This window comes from Anopheles coluzzii, chromosome 2 (genome assembly GCF_943734685.1).
Source record: "Anopheles coluzzii chromosome 2, AcolN3, whole genome shotgun sequence".
In the NCBI taxonomy this organism is placed as follows: domain Eukaryota; kingdom Metazoa; phylum Arthropoda; class Insecta; order Diptera; family Culicidae; genus Anopheles; species Anopheles coluzzii.
The window spans coordinates 30,599,352-30,618,829 of record NC_064670.1 but is presented as its reverse complement, the minus strand read 5'-3'; the positions used below and the strand labels follow the sequence as shown (position 1 = coordinate 30,618,829).

Genomic DNA, 19,478 nt, shown 5'->3' with positions numbered 1-19,478 from the left:
AAGCTGGATGAAATGGTGATAAATTTAGAGAAATTTCGATCGTACGTATGTTGGATGGAGAAGCTATTGGTGACTCTTCCTTTACGTCAACGTCAAGGATCACATCTAAAGGGTTCCAGGGATGGAGTGGCCCGGTGGTGTAAAGGTTGGTAGCATCTTCTGCCTGGAACGCATCTGTAGGTGATTCCCATTTCCCAGACTTTTCTTCTTCAATATTCAAGCATTTCTTTCTCAAGTACGCCAAAATCTTCTTCAATATCGCATAATACATCTTTAACGTGTATCTGTTTTATTTCGTTCCGCTTAGTTTCCAACAAAGCATTAGTTTATGTTTATCATTTGTGTTTATCTTTGTGTTTATGTGTGTGTGAGATTGTGAGTGTATTCGTGGTTGTGTATCATCGAATTAAATTCCATTCAGAGATTTTTAACATCTTTGGTTTCCCACTCTTAAACAGTAATACAATTTCCTTTCGTTTCGTGTTGTATAGTTTTGCTCCTATAGTTATCCCGTAGTTCTCTTACCTTACTCCGCCATGGTTCATTCCCCATTTCCCGTCCCCGACTCTACTAGCCCATAATGTATTAATATATGTATATATTGATAATGGTTCTCACTATACCGTTGCATCGCGGTGAGTGTTTGTGGCATATCACGCTAACCCACACGTGGTAACGCCGCACGGTCCCCGGCGCAATGATAAACGGCATGGCAGCGTGCGCACGCGTACGCACGGGAACATGTTTCACTTTACAAACATTTAGGCGCGGTTGTAAAAGCGTTCGTTTTGTGACAGCAAGAGAGGAAGACGGTTTTACCGCTTCCTGTTGTGTTTTGTTTTATATCTTATGTTTTCCTTGGTCAAGTTACATTCATGCACCGTAGTAAGATTTGGAGAAAATACATACACACATACAGACATACATACTTGCTACTTTTGCTACGGTGGAAAGCAGATCGAGAGAGATCGAGAGATCGGGTGTTGGTCTTTTCGGGGAGAAGGGAGATCGTTTTGTAGGGGTGCTCGGGAGCTTAAATCGAATCAACTAAATGCTGGAGAGCTTGGTTAAACATGGTTCGAAAAATATATTATCTCATCTGCTCATGCCTGTTCAGTTGCTTTACCGGGCGGCTCTGTTCGACAACTCGCTGCTCTGCTGCAGATTTGGTCAAGATAGTGATTAATTGACTACTCTAAGTTGCTCTGCAGCTGCTCGTTCGATTCCGTTCTATGCGCATTTATACAGACATTACCGAGTGGTATCCAACATTAGTCTTTCTCTCAACGCCTGTTTCAGTGTTTGTCGCCGAGGGCGAACACGTTAATTGAAAAGGAAATCAAATTAAAAAAAAAACGCTTTAAAAGGACAATTTCATTAGCTAACATTGTCCAACTGCACAGCAAATGAATCTGTTGCTGTATCGATACGACCACTTAGAAGCAGCTGAGTGAACGCCAAGCTGTTTGGCGCGAATGTTCTACTTGTACACTTGTATATAATACTGATAACGATTCGATTGTTTCACTTTGCCACAAGGTAGATTGGATATAGGTCTTTATCTTTGTTTCTTTGTGCTACGAAACATTCTAATTTTGTTTCTAATGGAGGGGAATTTCTGGCGCCACGAATTTGAGAGCAATAAAACCGATTCTTTCAGCATTTATTGGGAAAGAATAAGATCGAAATGATTTGGAGAAAAAAAAACTGGATTGAGATTGCCATTTCGCACACAATGCAACCCTTCTCTTGGTTGGGTGGTCAAAGTTCGATGTCACGTTCGAAGGCCTGCGGATCTACGAAGAGGTGTAAAGGTGCTCGAATCGCTACACTAACCCTATACTGTACGATCCAGCATGGATCATTTCGACTGCCCTCAACTCGCATCTCAGCAAAACAGGATCAACCTATGCTCAGCAAAGTAACATAGGAACATTTACTAAACACACAGGAGAACAATGTGTGGTTCGCTCTCTTTCTATCTCCAAACAGAGCTTTGTGTTGATATGTACTGTTCAAATGCTTGAAACACGGTGCCCAATGTGCTCGAGGATAGAATAGGGAAACTTACAGCAGCAACAACAACAACAACCAAAAACCCTCCCATTTTAACGCCTAACAAGAAGTATTCGGCCCCTCCTAGTTACTAGGTTCCTTCGCCAGCCCCGGCATCAGGTAGGTGATCATCGTACCCTTGCCCTTCACGTTGACCGTCCCACGGCACGTCAGGTTGTAGCCCTTGTCCTTCACTATCTGGTACACGTCCTCCGTCACCTGGATGTGGTCCATCAGGCCAGTCGAGTCCATCCGCGACGCGACGTTAACCGCATTGCCCCAAATGTCGTACTGTGGTTTACGGGTGCCAATCACCCCGGCCACTACCGGGCCGATGTTGATGCCTGGAAGCAGAAGCAGTTTCACTGTAACCACCACCACCACCTTTTCAACGCATTTCCACTTGAAACCTTCGCACAGTGCCACCCACTTACCGATACGCATCCGGAAGTTGTTGAAGGAATGCTCGTTGACGTCCGTGATCTTCTGGAACAGCTCGAGCGCGTAGTCCATCATCGCGAACACGTGCTGGAAGTCGTTCTTGTCGCAGCTGTTCGCGGTCAGCCCGGACGCGGCCATGTACGTGGAGCCGGTCGTTTTGATTTTCTCCACGTACCGGAACCGCTCCAGCCCGAGCAGCTCGTCAAAGTCGACGATGATTTCGTTCAGCAGGCGCAAACACTCGACCCCCTCGTTGTTGCCTTCCAGCTCGATGTAGAACTCGGAAAAGTTCGGTATCGACGCGAACATCACGCACACCGTGTCGCACTGTTCGTGGTAGATTTCCTGCACGCGGATTCATAACACATGAGAATGCAAAACGATGATGAGTTAAGGAGACTCTTTTTATTCACTGTTTTACCCTCCTCCCTCCTCCACCGCACTTACCTCGATGTTTTTCTCACGCATCAGAAAGTGGTCGGCCACGTGCACGGGCAGAATGTTGGCCAGCAGCTTCCGGTTGTACGCTTGTAGATGCTCCATATCTTCCTTCTCTTCCGTCGCCTGCAGCTTCCAGATAAAGTCGAGCCGGCGCGTTATCTCCGTCTGCTGGCTGTGCATGATTTGGCCGATCACGAACACGACCAGAAACGCGACGTCGATCAGAAACCGTTCCGTCGTGAGAAACCTTGCGGTGGGAAGAAATGGAAGGCGAACGATTGTGAAAAGGGAAGTAAGAATGGTGAAAGTGTCTCATTGTTGCTCAGTTCGAATTAACTGTAAATTAGAAGTGTCAGGAATAATACTTTCAATACGAATTGAAAAATAAGAAATCTACAATCTGTTGCGCGTAGTAATGCGTGGCGCCATCTGTTGTTGAATAGCGGATCTAAAATTCCATCTTGCTCATCCCTTTGTCAAATCGCAGCAGAGTTTTGCACTTCTAAAATGTAGAGACACTAAATCAGCCATTGAATAAAACCATTTTAGATACTTCCTGTTCTAGTGAATAAACGAACGAGTACAGCTTTGCAAATTGAAATTGCCGTTAAATGAAATTAATCGCATTTTCTTTGCAAATCTTGTGTGGAAACAGATTTTCCAAACATTTAACACCTTGCCATGAGATTCACTCATCTAATACTGCCAATTCCAGCCAGTAATTAAGGTATAATGAAGCTAATGGATGTACCACATTCACTCGATTGCAGCATCCTCATTCATTCTGTACTAATTATCGCTCGGCTCTGGGTGCAGCTATCGCTATCGCTTGACAATATTTCGCACGCGTGGTACGTGCGCCGTGTACGAAATATTTTGCAAACATCCCCACAAGTAAGCATAAACACACACACACACACACCTACCCAAATACGTCCTGCAAATCGTTGGATAGGGTCTGCGTACCGCTGTGCAAATTAACTTTCCGGTTTGTTTGTGGTTTTGCTATGTTGCGGTCAATTTTACAGTGTAGCAATTAGTAGCGGGATAGTAACGGGGAGAGTGGGATGCTATCATTGGTCTATATCAGAACCGGCGGTGGGAAAATCGTTTCCATTTCGGAATTGAATAATAAGTTGGCTACAAATTAAAACGCTCGACAACTGTTGGGGAGCTTTTTTCCATTGCCTGTTTTTGTTAAAAAACAAATACGCAGTCCATCCTAAATTGCACGTCATTGTTACACCATTACTGTCACTTTGCAGATGCTTAAAGCGATAATAAGCAAAAACAATTCGTTCCCAATTGCTTCCACCGATCGGGTTGATTAATCGATGACGATAAAGGAAACATTTTCTTGTTCAGCACACTTGATGATGCTGGTGATGGGGTGGAACATTAATTACACGATCAATGTCCAAGCGGACCCGTAACGTGAAGAAGGGCAAACAACAAAACCGAACCCAGGGTTGAAAATTAATCCACATCCGGTTAGAGTCAACAATGCTGTGCGAAATTAATCCGTAAAGCACAGCGATACAAACAGGAAAAAGCTGGGTATTCGAACGCCCAGGGGTGTTCGGAAAGCTCTCAATCACACAGAAGTGCGAAAGCGCAAAAAACAACCTTAATTCCTTGGAAGGAAAAGCAAAAAACCGGAATCACTTCCGATACCGATGCTCTGAAGTATTGCTGACACGATGCGCGGGCGAGAAACTTTTCTCCAAGGGTGATTAACAAGCTAAAAGGTGAATTTTTTAAGACTCATTCTTTCCATTCTACTGTCATAATCGATTGCTAACTTTCCTTTCCTGCTAAACCCACACCCCACCCACAAAAAGCGCCCCAATTGGCAACGATTGGTGGAGTAATCGGTGATGCGCCAGAACCAGTCTGCGATGGTCAGCGAGGTGGAAGCAATGGTTGTTAAATCCACATTTATTGAGTCTGGTTTGGAAGTTTTTAATCCCCTCTGGGTGTGTGTGGTTAGGGGTTTGCCGACGGGGCGGAAGTTGGCCGCCGGACTTTTACGAATCGATTCCAAATCGGTGAGTGAAGAAAAGGTGGTTGTAAATTTGTTTGGTTGGTTTTATTGCTCCATCCCTTCCGCATCTCGTGACTGCGGTCGCGGTTAAGCAGAAAGGGCAAAGTTGATCGTAATGCTAACATTAACTTGATCATCGGCAGCTAAGGGGAAGAGAGAAGAGTGCTTGGAAGGGGTTGAAAATAATAAGTTCATCAGAGAGGAGAACCCGTGAAAGAGGAGATAATCTTTAGCACAGTTACAAGCCAGGACCGGTGGGCAATGGGAGGGGACCGTTTTATTTGTAATTATGATTTATTTTTAATCCTTCTGCTGATCGATCCCGCCGTATGCTGTGCGCTAAAGTTATGCGGCAAGCTTGCGCGCTGTTTGGGATTCGCTGTTGCTTTTCTTTACCTTCCGGTATTCACATGTTTCTGTTGTCATGCTGTTCGGCACATTAAAAAAGTACTTTTAATGACTTTATTATCATTTAAAACAAAAGGAATATAAAAAATCATTTAGTTTTTTTAAATGCAATGTTGTTTAATATATTTGTTAATATTTTTATTATCTATGATAAAACTAAAAAAAGTAAGAAAATAATGAATTTCAATTGAATAATAATTTTCCTTCACTACTTTGAAACGCAAAAAAAGCAAAAGCAAACGTCATTTCGAATAAAATTCGCAGTCTATTTTCATCCATAACACGTCAAACATATTAATTTAAACAGATTTACCCACTTTACTCAGAACTGATGAAACAGGACCATTCCAATTGCACTCCATTGTTCCACGAACTACCCCCTTACCAGAGTGGTAGGAAAATACAATATTATATGCACCTTAAATTAATAACGTGAGTGCGTTCAATCAATACTAGCTAACGTGTGCCTGTTCAGCTGCACGAATTCCAATTTCCGATTTTCCCCGAACCATCCGCTTCGAAATTTGCGAAATTCGATTTGCGGTAAACGTACAAACCCACCAAAGGCGACGCAGAATGGGTTGGAAAAGGGGGAAGTAGGGCGGGGAGTGTGGCAGCAAAGGTACTTACCATGGTTCGCAGTGCCGCTCGAAGATCAGCGCCAGCACGATGATGGACGCAATGTACAGCACGAGTATGACGATAAGGAGCAAGATTTTGAAGAGAATTTTAATAAACTGATGCACCGCACAGGTCAGTAAGGCAAGCAGGGTAAGCAATAGCAGAATCTGTGAATGGTTTGGAAGGAACGTAGGAAGGTTGTAATCTTGAAACTGAGCCACCATGGCTGCTTCACCGCTTCGCGTCGCTACTTACGTTGATAATTTTAGACTCCTTACAATTACTAGGCCGCACGAGCGGGAACTCGTCGTAAAGGGAAAGATAGAAAATTAAAGTCTGCAAATGGGCAAGAGAAAAGGGCAAATCGTTAGAAGGAGGATGCGAAAATGCTGCAACCCGAACCGCAAGGAATGGCGTACCAGTTTGTAGTAAGATAAACATATCACAGTAATGACGACGCAGAGCGATATCACTTGAGCTATCTCACGGTGGCCGTGAATTTTTTGTGACAATGCACGAAAGAAGGTGGAAACTTTCTGCAAATGGAAGAAAATGGCGTTTAGCAGTTTGAATTAGGAGAGTGCTGATAGCGTCGCACTTACCATATCTTCCCGGGTAAAGACGGGAACGCAGGACACTAGCAGTGTCAGTGACAGGATCCCGTACACCCAGTAGCTGTAGTGATCCCTGCGGAATCGAAACAGATTATTGTGGATAAGTATGCGCGCGTGTGTGTGTGTGTTTGTGTGGAAGAGGAAGAAACTCTCTAGAGGGAAACCTCACTACCTACATGGAAAACACCAGCACCTGTATCGACATGATGCCCAGGAAGATGATGATGCTGCAGTAGAAGTACACGTTCAGCATCGGATCCGGCTCGAGACAGTACTTGCGCTCGATCTCGTCCTTGATGAACGTCAGATGGAAGCGCTTGCAGTGGTCGAGCCGCAACCGGTCGATGCTGCGGGCATCGATCGCCTTGATCAGATACTCGTTCACCTCCTCCTCGGTGCTTTTCGGCTCGGTTTTGTCATTGAACCCCATCTTCGACCAGTGGCCCATCATGCGCAGCTCCTTCGAGATGTTCCCATTTACCGACGAGGACTGTTTGGACATTGTGTGCTGTATGACATACAAAAGGGAAAAAGGAAAAAGAGGAAGAGTTCTGATCATATCCTGTCATCTTCAAAAAGGTGAACCTCAAACCCCTAGACTTACCGGCCGGTAGGATGCATCCTTCGGCACGATCAGATACGTCTGTATCTGGTGATCCTTCAGGTAGCTGTTCCGGTCGGCACCACGACCCTCCTCCACATCGTAATGGTCGCCCAGGCAGCGCAGCGTCTCCTTGGTAATGTGTACCCGTCCCGGCACACCGCCACTCTCCATGTAGTTGGCCAGCGTCACATCGTTCGACCACACGTCAAACTGCCACTTGCGCAGCCCGAGCACGCCACAGTGCACCCGCCCGGTGTGGATGCCGACGCGCATGTTCACATTGACCGCCATCACCTCGCGCACCAGCGCAATCGCATCGATCATGTCCAGGCCCATCTCGACCGCACACAGGGCATGGTCGGGCCGCGCTTCGGGCAGTCCCGACACGCAGTAGTAACAGTCACCGAGCAGCTTGATGCGCAAACAGTGATGCTCCTGGGCGAGCCGATCGAACCGGGCGAACAGCTCGTTCAGCAGCCGCACCAGCTCCTCCGCCGTGCACTGGTCGCTCAGGCTGGTAAACCCGCAGATGTCCGCGAACAGTATGCTCACGTTCTCGTGCCGCTGGATGTAGATCTTGTGGAACTGGGCTTCCCGCGGCTGCCCCGCAATGTCGTTCTTCATCTCCATCGCGACGTGGCGCGGCAGCACGGACAGCAGCAGCTGCTCCTGCTTCTGGTTTTCGCGCTGTATCTTGAGCCGCGCCTCGACGCACTGCCGCGTCTCCATGAACGCTTTCCGCTGGGACTTTTCCTTCGGCCAGTGCAGCAGTATGCCGGTCGCGTTCGTGCAGGCCAGCGTGATCAGATCGCAGTACAGCTGCGTTTTTGGGTGGGGGGAAAGTGGGGAGTGGTGGAAATTCCAGTGGAGATAAGTTGTGGGGAGCCTGAGAGAAGCATTGGTTTGCACGCAAACACTTACCACATCCATATCGTCGGACTCGTTCATGTAGAACATGAGCGCGATGTGCGAGATGGACAGCAGGCTACCACCGACGACCGCTTCCCGCAGGCGTATCGGTAGCATCGTGTAGATGATGTAGATGGCAATCACCGTGCACCCGCCGGAAGAGGTGAACTTTCTGTACGGAGTGGACAATCGAATTGGTGTTTGTATGAAACAACGTGGGATGATCCGTAAAAAACTTTTTAAAACCCTGTGCGATTGGCGCATTTCTTCCAAGGTGTGCAAACGCTTCACAGTATGCTCCCAAGTTGCTTGGTAGATGCGTTCCTAAGGCATGCATACACGTAACTTCAGTAATCGCATTAAACAAATATCGCGTTGTTAATGCAAAATATCTCTAAAATTCGATAATGGCATTTGCGTATTGATTCAGTACATTATGTCATATGGTTTTGTATTTGACAATAAAAGTGTGAAGTCGGTAGATTTGGGTCCAAGAACCGCGTATTTTGGAATTATCAAGCAATGCCTAACAACTATGTTGAATATAATATTTAACGCTCACTTTCACTAGATCACTAACTGAACCATTAAATTCGGGATGTTTTTTTTACCAAAAACGGCAATCAAGTTCAACACAATTTGTTGACAGTTTTTATAAACTTATTAGTCACACGATGAAATAAAAAATAAAAAAACTAACTCTAACTAAGTGCTGTTCCTCTTCAATCCGCTTTTTCCCGCCCCACATTCCTGATACTCACTTGGCGGAGGTGGTAAAGCTGAAGCAGACGTCCAGCACGAGCAGCGTCACCATGATGACGTAGGACACCTGGAACAGGTAGATCTCGTTGATGCGCTGCTTGTACAGGCACATCAGCAGCAGCGCGTACACGGTCGCGCACACACCCAGCACGATGATCTGGGTCATGTTGTCCTTTAGCAGCGTAAAGTAGTCGCGATTGCACAGCGGAATGTCACCGTCCTCCGAGTAATCGCTGCTGACGTTGGCCGGCTGAGGCATGGCCGTTGGGGTGGTGACGATGCTGCTGCTGCTGCTGGTGCTGCTCGCCGTCCCGTACGCTTCACTTCCGGCGTCCAGTTCGCGGGCTTCCGCGGCCGTGCCGTACTTCCGCCTCCGTTCATCATTGTCCTGTCGATGTAGCTCGTTGTCCTGGCTGGGCGGCACGCTGTCAGCGGCGCGTACTGCAACGTCCACGTTGTTTCTGCACGTAGATGGGAAAGCGGAAATGGATGAGTAAAAAAATAATGTACCCATCCAACATTGTGTGGTCTCTGTGCGATAATGCTCCAAGTGTCGGTATTGGTTGTCATACGCTGTGTCTATATGTCTAGCGGGAATGGCAGCCTCTCCAGCAGTGGTGGATGAGGTGTTTCTGAGCGGACCATATTCCACGGCACGCAGTTTCCTTTTTGTCATGGGTAAGCTCAATCATACCGTTCGCATTTTACGGTCTACAACGAGAGGAACAAAAATGTGTATAATCATTCTTGCCTGAAGTTCTATTCGCAGCCATCGTGACGTGCGTCCATGGTCACCCGCCGGCTCGATTATGATGTCCAGTAGCAGCAGCAGCAGCCGCAGGCACTCGATGGCCACAGTCTTCCATGATGGAAAAAAGGGTTTATTCTACAAGGTTTATATGTTCGCAAAGGTGTAAGTGTATTGGAGTGTTAGAGGCAGCTTTATGACAATGATAGCAGTTACCTCACAGTGAAACGCTCTCGCGAAAGGTGAGAAAGATGTACTACTTCTCATTTTACGATTATTACTTCTGTCCTGAGTTGCGCGAAGCTTTCGAGTAATAAAGCTGGCAAACACACACACACACACAGCCACACGAATAACGCTCCATTTTGTGATCAATTATGTCTCATCAGAATGATGATGAAGCGTGTCTTGCCTACGACAGAAACGCACCAAGAAGCGCAAGCCGAGGCTACCGCAACGCAGCAACCACTTGGACACGCAGAACGGAAGCAACACGTTGTGCGTCGTTCGTGGTGACACGGTGTACAGGAAAATGGCTTTCCCCTACTTTTTCCGGTTGAACGGGATGGGCAGGGGATGGGTGGCGCCGTTTATCATGATTAATTACGACAATTTTGGTCATAATTTTCGTACACTCTCTGACCCAGAGCTGCGGTTGTAGGTGTCGCAGCTTCGGATTCGGCTAACGGCCGGATCATAGGGCCGCGGTTAAGATGATCAGCCAAGGGCCACATTGTATTTTTCCTACTTTCCGTTTGAATATTCACTGCCGATCCTGTCGGTGTCGCACCGGCAAAGCAACCCAAACTGCGCTAATTAAGACGCTACCAGCAGAACCAGCTGCTGGTGGCGGATTGTGACCCGTACTGCTAATCCCACGCGGACTCGTTAGGGCTTGAAAGGGTTCCGGTAAACGGTATTTATTGTCAACCGGCAGGCAGCTTTCTTTTCGCTTTTCAAGCGCTTCCTGCTTTCAACTATGTTCGAGGAAGGACAGACAGTGGGAGGCCGGTCTTTAATTTGGCATGCCCGGTGAGGAAGTTTTCACACTAGAGCAGCTTTCGGGAGCGGCGGGAGTGGGCTAGGAATGGATGCGTGGGGTCCAATTACTGTCACATCAAGTATATAATTAGAAAGATTGAGGGTTTTTCGCGGGTAGGGAGCAATGGGTGCGGACGAATTTTGTGGCCATTATAGAATGTGGGTATCCTTGGAATGTAATTTTTTGCAGTTTAATATCCTTTCAAAAGGCTGGGGTGGAGCTTCTGGATGAGAAATGAAGCTATACTGTAATGCTTTTTAGCCATAATACTGGTTTCTTATCAACTTGGAAAGATGACTCAAAAATATAATCAAAAAATGGTTAAATGTATACACCGTTGACATTCTTATCTTGTCAAGAAATAATGAACATTATTTCAAAAGAAGTTCAACAGTGTAATACAATCATATACACAAATATTTGATGGTTAAAGTACAACATGCTCGAATGTAATTGTCAATTACCTTAGGGAAAATAAAACCTGGTTGATGAACGGTTCCACCGACATAGGTTCTAAATTTCAGTTCTCCAACGTTACACGTAAAACTCTCCATTATTACGCCGTGGGAAGGTCAGGCGCTTTTCATCTTATTTCCAAGTAACCCATAATTCGTATCGCGTTTCTAATGCGTTGTTTTTTTCAATTGGACACTATTCTCCACACCCCAAAAAGCAAATCTCTCAACCTTAGCCAAAAGCTTCATTTTATCACCATGCCCGGCCGTAATCCGGCGGGGTGTTTTGATCAACAAATTCACCGCATCGCGGGTCGAGAGCCGCTTTTCTTTTCGGCTTTCAGCGACTTTCGGCGTACAAAACCGACCGACCAACAAAGCGATGATTATCTGTGCCGTTTCTATGGTCAATGCAGTTCGCGGGATAAAAGTGAAAAGCAACCGATCCCTCCGCCTTCACCGAAACCCGTTGTGCCGTCACTTCACCACTCATCTTTATTCGACTGTTAATGGGAAATTGATGGGCTTCCCGTGCAGCCACCGGAGCAGCCGCGCTGTTGTGTTGTGGCCGCCTTAAAGCAGAAAGCAGCGCGATGCTGGATCCACGGTGGCAGCTAAAACTCTTATCACAATCGCACAAAGCAGGTACCGAACGGCCGGGGAACGCTTTCTTGGTGCTCACTTTTCTTTTGCCGTACCTTTACGGGAAAAAGCAACTGTGGCCCCCACAGCCACCCAATCCTATTTTCACATTAAAGTCAACGGGGCTATCTTATTTTTGCGTTCGTCCTTGTGGAAAGCATCCTTTTGCGGTCCCTCCAAAAAAAGGGATAAAAATAAACCAAGACAAATAAAACGCTTTTACTCGAGCAAAGCGTGTGCTCGTACCATTTATCTCGTTGAGAGATAGCAAAACAGCATCCTTTCTACACGTGCTCTTTCGTGGAGAGAAGCACACGAGGGAAGACCAGGGATGGTGTTTTATCAAACGTATAAAATGTAAGTCAATTCATGGTTGTTCGACATTATGTTGGCAGCAGCAGTGCGGGGTGTCTTTGGGTCCATTTGGGCCATCTTCCCTGCCCAGCGCAAGCAGCTAGAATGCAACCCTGCTACGAAAGGGGGGAAAATTCAATTTGCACATCAGTTTAGGGCAATTGATTGCTTAGTTGCGGCACCAATTGTGGGCAGCTGGGTGGGAAAGAGAGAGAGAGAGAGAGAGAGAAAGAGAGAGAGAGAAAATGTGGACGCACCTTTGTGTAACAAGATCGAAACAAGAAAGCTATCTTTGTTGCAACTTTATCCGGTTTAAAGAGCAACACCGGACAGAGCGTTTGGTTGGGATATTTATCGCTCCTGCCGTCATGTTGATAGTGTGCTGTTGATAAACTGTTTCAAAACACAAACGGGGTTTACGGTTATGTGGGGTCGATGCTGCTAACCAGAATCTAACACGTTATTACAGGTTACCTTTATAAATAATGCTACATTCGCTCAATTTTCCATACCACACTGCCCCATTCAATATAATTTCATTGGCGTTGGAAGATGCTTGCTGAGGAGAGTGTAGCATCCTTATCGTACCCTTTCTTTCCGGCTCACTGCACCACTCACCTATGATTTGCATGTCCCCGTGTCCATCGCTTTGCTCGGCCGCCCCCCGAACGCCAACCGAACCCGTCGTCCTCGTCCTCGTCAGCAACAGGTAGCACGACGACGGTACCAGATTCAGCGTCCCAGCGTCTTCTGGTCCTTTGCAAACGCACACCCTCGTTCTGGCCTTCGCTGAAACCTCCCGGGTCGTCCTTTTCGTTGCCCCGGTAACCGCTCAGCCGGTGAGCTTCCGTCGCTCCCTGCTCTTCGGTGCGGCTCTCCAGTTGGGCTCTCTTCGGTTGTTGATCCGGCCGATCCGGTGGTTCCACCTCCTCCGTACGGTTACTCCCGAGCGGGTCCTCGTAGCTGCTACCATTGCCGAATGCAATCGCTGCCAGCGTACTACCGTTGATCTGGGCATCTGCAAAACGGGGGGAGTAGAGATGTAGAAAAGGCAACTACACTAGGGGGTTGTGGTGGCATAAATCGATTGAATGAAATAAAATGGACGCCAGCCAGCAGGGCGGTGTACGCTATGAGTGGGGGTACACGGTGGACGGTGCTCGTTCTGGGATTGGCGTTGCGGGGCAGAAGATTAGCTAAACGGAAGTTAATGCTGAAGCATTATTGGCTGTCTGCCAGTGAACGAGGGATTTTGGAGTTTGAAGAGTTTGAGGAGATTTTTTTACATACTATTTAGGGAGAAAAACTGTGGGCAAGAAGCAGATATGACGAGGGAAAGACGACTCGTGTTTGTAACATTCCTGTTTCTAGGAGGGCAGCTTACTGGCAATGAGATCTCGTTTAGCTATCTGATTTGTTAACGTTTCGGACAGAAAAACATAATGCTTGAAGTATTTTTAGATTAGCCAGAGGGAGATAAACCATGCAGAGGAGCTATGAACACTCAACACATTGTTTTGTAGGTTGAATAAAAAAATAGGTTACTGTATGAAAGATAATCTTGTTTTCATGAAATAGAAAAATGGTTAATGTGCATTTAAATGTAAATCATTTTACATGATACTTTCATGGCGCATATGAACTAGAAATAAATGTACTGGACTATTTGGTATTTTATTCCTGGGAATTTAAATTTCCATCTATGCAGTTCGTCGGCAGAAAACTGAAATGCAAGCTTAAATTTTGAACAATTTCCTGTTGTATTCATTTCATCGTTAGTAAATGCACCGGAGCAGCACCACATACCCCCTTACCAAACGGTAACATACTAACAAGCCACAGGAAATGTTATTATAATTAGATTTTACACTGTACATTCCTTTCAGCGAAATTAATTTCATACATCCAATGAATGTACATACGCGTCCATGGCGCTGTGAGATACAAATAACATACTCAAACTCATTGCGCCCGAACAAAAACCTTCCCCTTCTAGTTAGTAGCACAGTTGGAAGTTGTTCATGTAATTCTCGCATTATGAATGATGTTAATTTTTTATCGCTATACTAACTTCCCACACATGATCACGGGAGGAGCCAGAAACGAGAACGAACTACATCGCCATATGAGCGTGTGTCATTCATGGTGTCCGTACGCGGATGGGAACGGTTTGGCCTCAACATGCACACAGTCACTCACACACACACATACTATTAATCCTTCCCATTAATGTGTCATGCTGTGTTCGCTACGCCACTAAGCTGTCCTGCTGCACGTCCGATCGGGCGCTATCGTACTTAGCGTGTATGAAACATGCCAGGCCGGTCGCGAGCGGAACCGAGAAAAATGCTTTCCGAAATCCGGATCGAGCATGGTCTGTCAAGGATTTACGCTCCTACACACTACTCAGCTCCCGCGAAACGGACAGGCACTGGGCGCTGCGTCCCGGCAAAGTGGGCCCCAGCAAATCCGATCTAACCGCAAGACTGACGCTCGCTCTGTTTTGTGTGGCGTGTGGCGTACTCAACACAGCGCGGGAGCATCTTTCGCTATCATCGTCCTCAGCATGGCCTTCAGCTTACCTTGACCGATACCACCGGGCACACCATCCAGCGGTGACTCGTAGCAGCTCTCCAGCGACTGCTGCAGGATGAACGTAAACACTAGATGTATTAGCGCTAAGATAAATATTAATCCTAACAGAAGCCACACGATGTGAACCGCATTGCTTTGATTCATGCGAAGAAAGTACCGCTGGTACAGCATTTCCACCTGCAAAGAGAGAGAGAGAGGGATAGAGGAAGCGTGGAAGAGAGTAAACAGAAAGCACAGTGGTTAGTGGTGGAATACATCGGGGCGGGAAATCTCATTAGTTGTCGCCATTAGGGCCACATCCACATAGTTCACAGTCGGAGTCGAAGCAGCTCGACACGGAAACAAGCATATTAGTGCCCGGTGGCTGGGACCGACCACCAGCACACGATGTATTTCTCTCCACTGCCACACTATTCCGCCCCAAACGGTGCCGATTATTACTTGCAAACTTCCTCCGGGGACGGTATCGTGGCTAACAGTGTGTGTAGTTGTATGTGTGTTTGTATCGGGTCTTCTGGTGGCTAACGCCGGGCGGCGGCTTGATTGTGTTGATTATTACAAGCTCTTTGCTTCAATCACTTAAGAAAGTGATTGAACATTGATTGCATCATCACCGGGTCCGGCGAGACCTGGTTACTTCTCTGGGAGCAGTATAATTCCCTAGGAACATGTGTTTGTGTGTGTGATTGAAATGTGATTGAAGACAGCCGCCTGGGACAAACAACAAGTGCTCAGGCATTGCTTTCTTGCAACTCGATGGATACTCGATGGAAGTGGGATAACACATTTTAAAGCTCTAATCGTGTATGAAGAAGCAAGAGTTTTTAAGGCTGCTGGTTCGCATCCTAAAGCAAAGTGGTTCAATTTAAATACTTTTTGTATTTAATAAAGCTGAGCATTACGCTACCCCGTAGTGGAAATACCCAATGCTGGATGATTCTTTCGTGCTAAACTTTCAACCCCATACACTTTGAAACTCAATTAAACATTGAATGCTGCTTCTTTCGTAATGGCTTTTAAATGCGCAAATATGCTCGACCATTATCTGCTAGCAATGCTGAAACATGACTCAACTTCTCCGTTGTCAGCAGCAAAAGTTGCAAAATTCCTAGAATCACCAGCGCCACTCCCCCCCCCCCCCATTGCTGCCATAAAGACGTTATTCGCAAGCGAACAAAACAGAAACACGAAACAATTGAAGCTCTTAAAGCTTCGCCGAAATGATTTGTTATGACGTCATTACGGTTGCGGCCGGTAAACGTAGCGAAACGCAAGGAGATAATCATTCCCATCGAAGGCAGTGATTAATACACTCCCTCGTACTAGCGGGCACTTGCGCTAGCTGCAGGGGAAATTGAGTTTCGGATGTGTTCGGAATTGTGGTGCCCACCGGTTTTGGGTAGTAATGGTAACATTCCAAGCGCGATTCGACCGTAACAGGCCGGGAAAGTCCTTACCGTCGTTGTTGTTGTTGTAACAAGTCATAAACCAATCCCGTTGCTTAATCAAGGTTTGATTTCATTTTCACTTCTAAAAGTAACAAATCGGGCCCACGCTGTGAGCAGCACGATGCTAATTAGTTCCATTACGGCAGGCATATTGTAGGCATTCGATGACTGCCCACATTGTATTGTGCTTCTGTTCTTATGATGTGATGTGGCCCTTTGCTGAATTTGAATTTGTGAGCTGATAATCGCGAGTTGTTGGCATTGGCATTCATTTGTCAGCTCAACAGTGGTTTAACGTCACTGGCATCATGAAGTGAATTCGATTCGTCGTTTGAATGTTTTGTTGTTGTTTCGATTGAAGAAGCTTCCGAGGATTTTATAAGTGGGGAAAGTGAATGGAAGGAAGCAGGAACGCTTTGTGACATAATTGGATTGCATTAAGTTCCACGTTATCCTGCGCTCGAATAAAATGATTGGGGAAGAGCGATAAATGTCAATCACAAAATTTGATCTTTTATCGGACACGAAGTGGTGTAGGCAAGAAAATGTGTTTTTCAAGTTGCTTTTTTGTTAGTTGATGGTACAACTCAAGTCAAGTAAAAGACATTGAGAAGTCGTTAAAATTCTGATTGTTAACAGATGCATTATTTCTTAAGCATAGTGACAGTTATCTATGCCTTACTGTTACACAACAATAAGGCAATTCAAAAATATATGTAAAACTGACTTTGTTTTCCCTCCGCTCTATTTTAACACACAACATTTTAGTTTTTTTAATCATTTCTATTTGAATATTTAAATAATTACAAAGATCGTCTCATAATACTCGCCGTACCAAACTTTTCAGACTTTAAAAATTAAAGTCCAGATAAAAAAAATTACGAAAACAGTTCACATAATAATGGAAGCACAAAAAGCTTGTAAAGACGTAACTAAAACAGTAAGATTTTCAATTTCCTCCATCAGGAGCATAACAAAGGTACACGATTTACCCACAAGTACCGGTAAAACATTTCACCGCGAGTAAATTTACCTTTCGGGACACAAACCGAGCAAGCAGAAGCTTGTAGCTTTCTTTGCAAACTCTTTCACGACCCGCTCGATGCTGCGTTAATCCATCCCGTAGCAGCTTAAACCTCAATGGCGAAACACTTCATCGTGCCCGGGGCGAAACTTTACTTTGGCTAAGTTTTCCCACTAACACGAAACAGTTTCTCCGCAGTGATTGGTTGCGTCCATTTTGCGTTTCACTTTTTTGACGTGTTTATCTTTGCAAGAGTGTAGCTTAAAAGAGGTTGGATTTAACGCAAAGTATACATTTTAGAAACATAAATTACCAACAAATCAGTCCCACTGTTTGCTGACAACTTAGTGATGCTGCTCACGTACAACTGCAAGCATATCAATGGACGCGACGAAGAAAACAATGTAACGGTACACGCATTAACAGGGAAATTTGTTTCATTATTTAACTGGGCGGGAAAGTTAGGCGAAAAGTTAGATTGTACGAGAAAAAAAAAACATTTTACAAGCCTTTCAGAAAACCCGGCCCTTTTGTCGTTGTATTCAACTGTACCCTTCACCCGTGCGCCTTTTGTTTTTTTGGATGTTAATTTTTGCTGCAATAAAAGCGTCCAAAAGGCCAGCCAATCAAAGTGCCCAAACCCAAAGAAAAAAAATCCTTTCGCTCCATTTGAATCCTGTGCCTACATCCGTAACGGGGAGGTTGCATTAAAAATGGATGAAAACCCTCAACCACACAGTTGGGCTGACATTTCTGCCAAGGGTTCGCGCGTTCCAAACAACCGGTCAATTTGATGAAATATTATAAACTACATCGCCCGGGAGTGCGGCAAAAAAAATGAAACGGGTCGTTCAGAAAACAAAGAAAAGAATAATGTTTTCATTTCATCCGGATAACTATCCCTCTCCCAAACCAACTCAGCCTTCCCCGTCGCCATTTCAACCATTCGCAGTGGAATGCATGTGAGCACAGCATAAAATGCTTCTATCGCATTTTTGTATGCTTGCTGTTTCCGCTTTCTAGAACGCAGGAGCAGAGAAGCGAACGTTATCAGAGATATTTTAATATGGCTCGCAATGGTGAAATGTGTGTGTGCCACCCTTCCGGGACCTGTTGCTCTTTTTTGCGACGGAAACTTTTGACTGGTAGAAAATGTTCTGCTACTAAAAATTGGGTCACCGGCCTCGACCGCTGTGCTTCCCGTTAAATCACCCTTCTGGGAATCGGTTCTGCCCGGGCCAGTAGGAAGCCAACCCATTGTCAATAATTTATCATAACAAAACAGTGATTTTGAGTGATCCTGGCGACTTGGTCTGCAATCAGCCAGCAGGGCCAGGTACAGGACCGTTTGCCTAGCATAACTTTGAAGGCATGCGCACATTTTTCGGAGCAGAACGGTTCGAACCGTTGCGGGTAAGGGTACGAAGCAGGAGAATGGAATTTGCATTGGTCCCGCGTGGACGGTTGAAATGTCAATTATGAAGCATGTACATGACGGAAGAAGTTATAAGCACAGAGATAAAACGATTAATGTGAGTTATAAGAAAAGTAAAATAAAGCAACAAAAAATAAGGTTTGTTTTTTTCCATTTGGGACATTTTCACAAAAAGTTTTTTGAATGTTCCTGCTTTTATTCAAAAAAAGCACAAAATCAGGGATCCTTACTTACAACGAGATGAAAATTATTTTGGCACGTATTATTCATCCCAAGGAAACGGTAAACATGTATACTAAGTCTAGCTCTGGTGCAATTCTCTCGTCACAGCATTGGTCGCGGGTTCAAAGGTCACGTGCAACTGGCACTCACTATTCCCCAAGCAGCAATTTCAATTGCGGAAACACCGATTTGCATGGGGAATTGAATCGTGCAGCTGTGCCTGCTCAAAAGCTTACCGGTTACGTTAATGAACCGGTTGAAGGAGATGATGATGATGATGATTCTAATGCCAACGGAACGGAACGTGCGTTTCGATGAGTGTCATTTCACCGGCGCATTTGTATTGCACTAGCAAATGACCTTTCACACACTGCCAATGGAAGCTGCCTCGTTGCACTGTACTGGTTAAAGTAATACAGTGGTAATTAGTTTTCACCTATGGCGTAGTCAGGAAAGTACACTTGGGGCAGTGGAAATGCTTAGTTAGTTATCGCAAGCGTAATAAACAAGCGTATGAACGCCGAGGAAGTTAGGGGGTAGTATCAGAGAGGTTGTTAGAACCGAAAAGCTATGATAATTGTATTGGTTACACCTTTTTTATAAACCAAATTAAT

At 45.5% G+C, this 19,478-nt stretch overlaps 1 protein-coding gene across 7 annotated transcripts in view; it reads right to left on the bottom strand.

The window, feature by feature from the left end:
• Nucleotides 1-266: 266 nt before the first annotated feature.
• Nucleotides 267-19,478, bottom strand: part of LOC120947574 (adenylate cyclase type 6) — a 78,654-nt gene continuing 59,442 nt past the window's right edge. For all 7 annotated transcript variants that reach the window (XM_040363009.2, XM_040363011.2, XM_040363012.2 and 4 more), the window contains 13 exons: nucleotides 14,723-14,912; nucleotides 12,759-13,158; nucleotides 8,899-9,360; nucleotides 8,150-8,309; nucleotides 7,229-8,047; nucleotides 6,801-7,132; nucleotides 6,613-6,697; nucleotides 6,430-6,546; nucleotides 6,266-6,346; nucleotides 6,020-6,177; nucleotides 2,944-3,184; nucleotides 2,490-2,841; nucleotides 267-2,399 (listed from right to left, as the gene is read on the bottom strand). In XM_040363009.2, coding sequence (XP_040218943.2) covers nucleotides 2,140-2,399; nucleotides 2,490-2,841; nucleotides 2,944-3,184; nucleotides 6,020-6,177; nucleotides 6,266-6,346; nucleotides 6,430-6,546; nucleotides 6,613-6,697; nucleotides 6,801-7,132; nucleotides 7,229-8,047; nucleotides 8,150-8,309; nucleotides 8,899-9,360; nucleotides 12,759-13,158; nucleotides 14,723-14,912 — 3,657 coding nt within the window. In that variant the 3' untranslated portion in view covers nucleotides 267-2,139. The remainder of the gene's footprint in view (nucleotides 2,400-2,489; nucleotides 2,842-2,943; nucleotides 3,185-6,019; nucleotides 6,178-6,265; nucleotides 6,347-6,429; nucleotides 6,547-6,612; nucleotides 6,698-6,800; nucleotides 7,133-7,228; nucleotides 8,048-8,149; nucleotides 8,310-8,898; nucleotides 9,361-12,758; nucleotides 13,159-14,722; nucleotides 14,913-19,478) is intronic.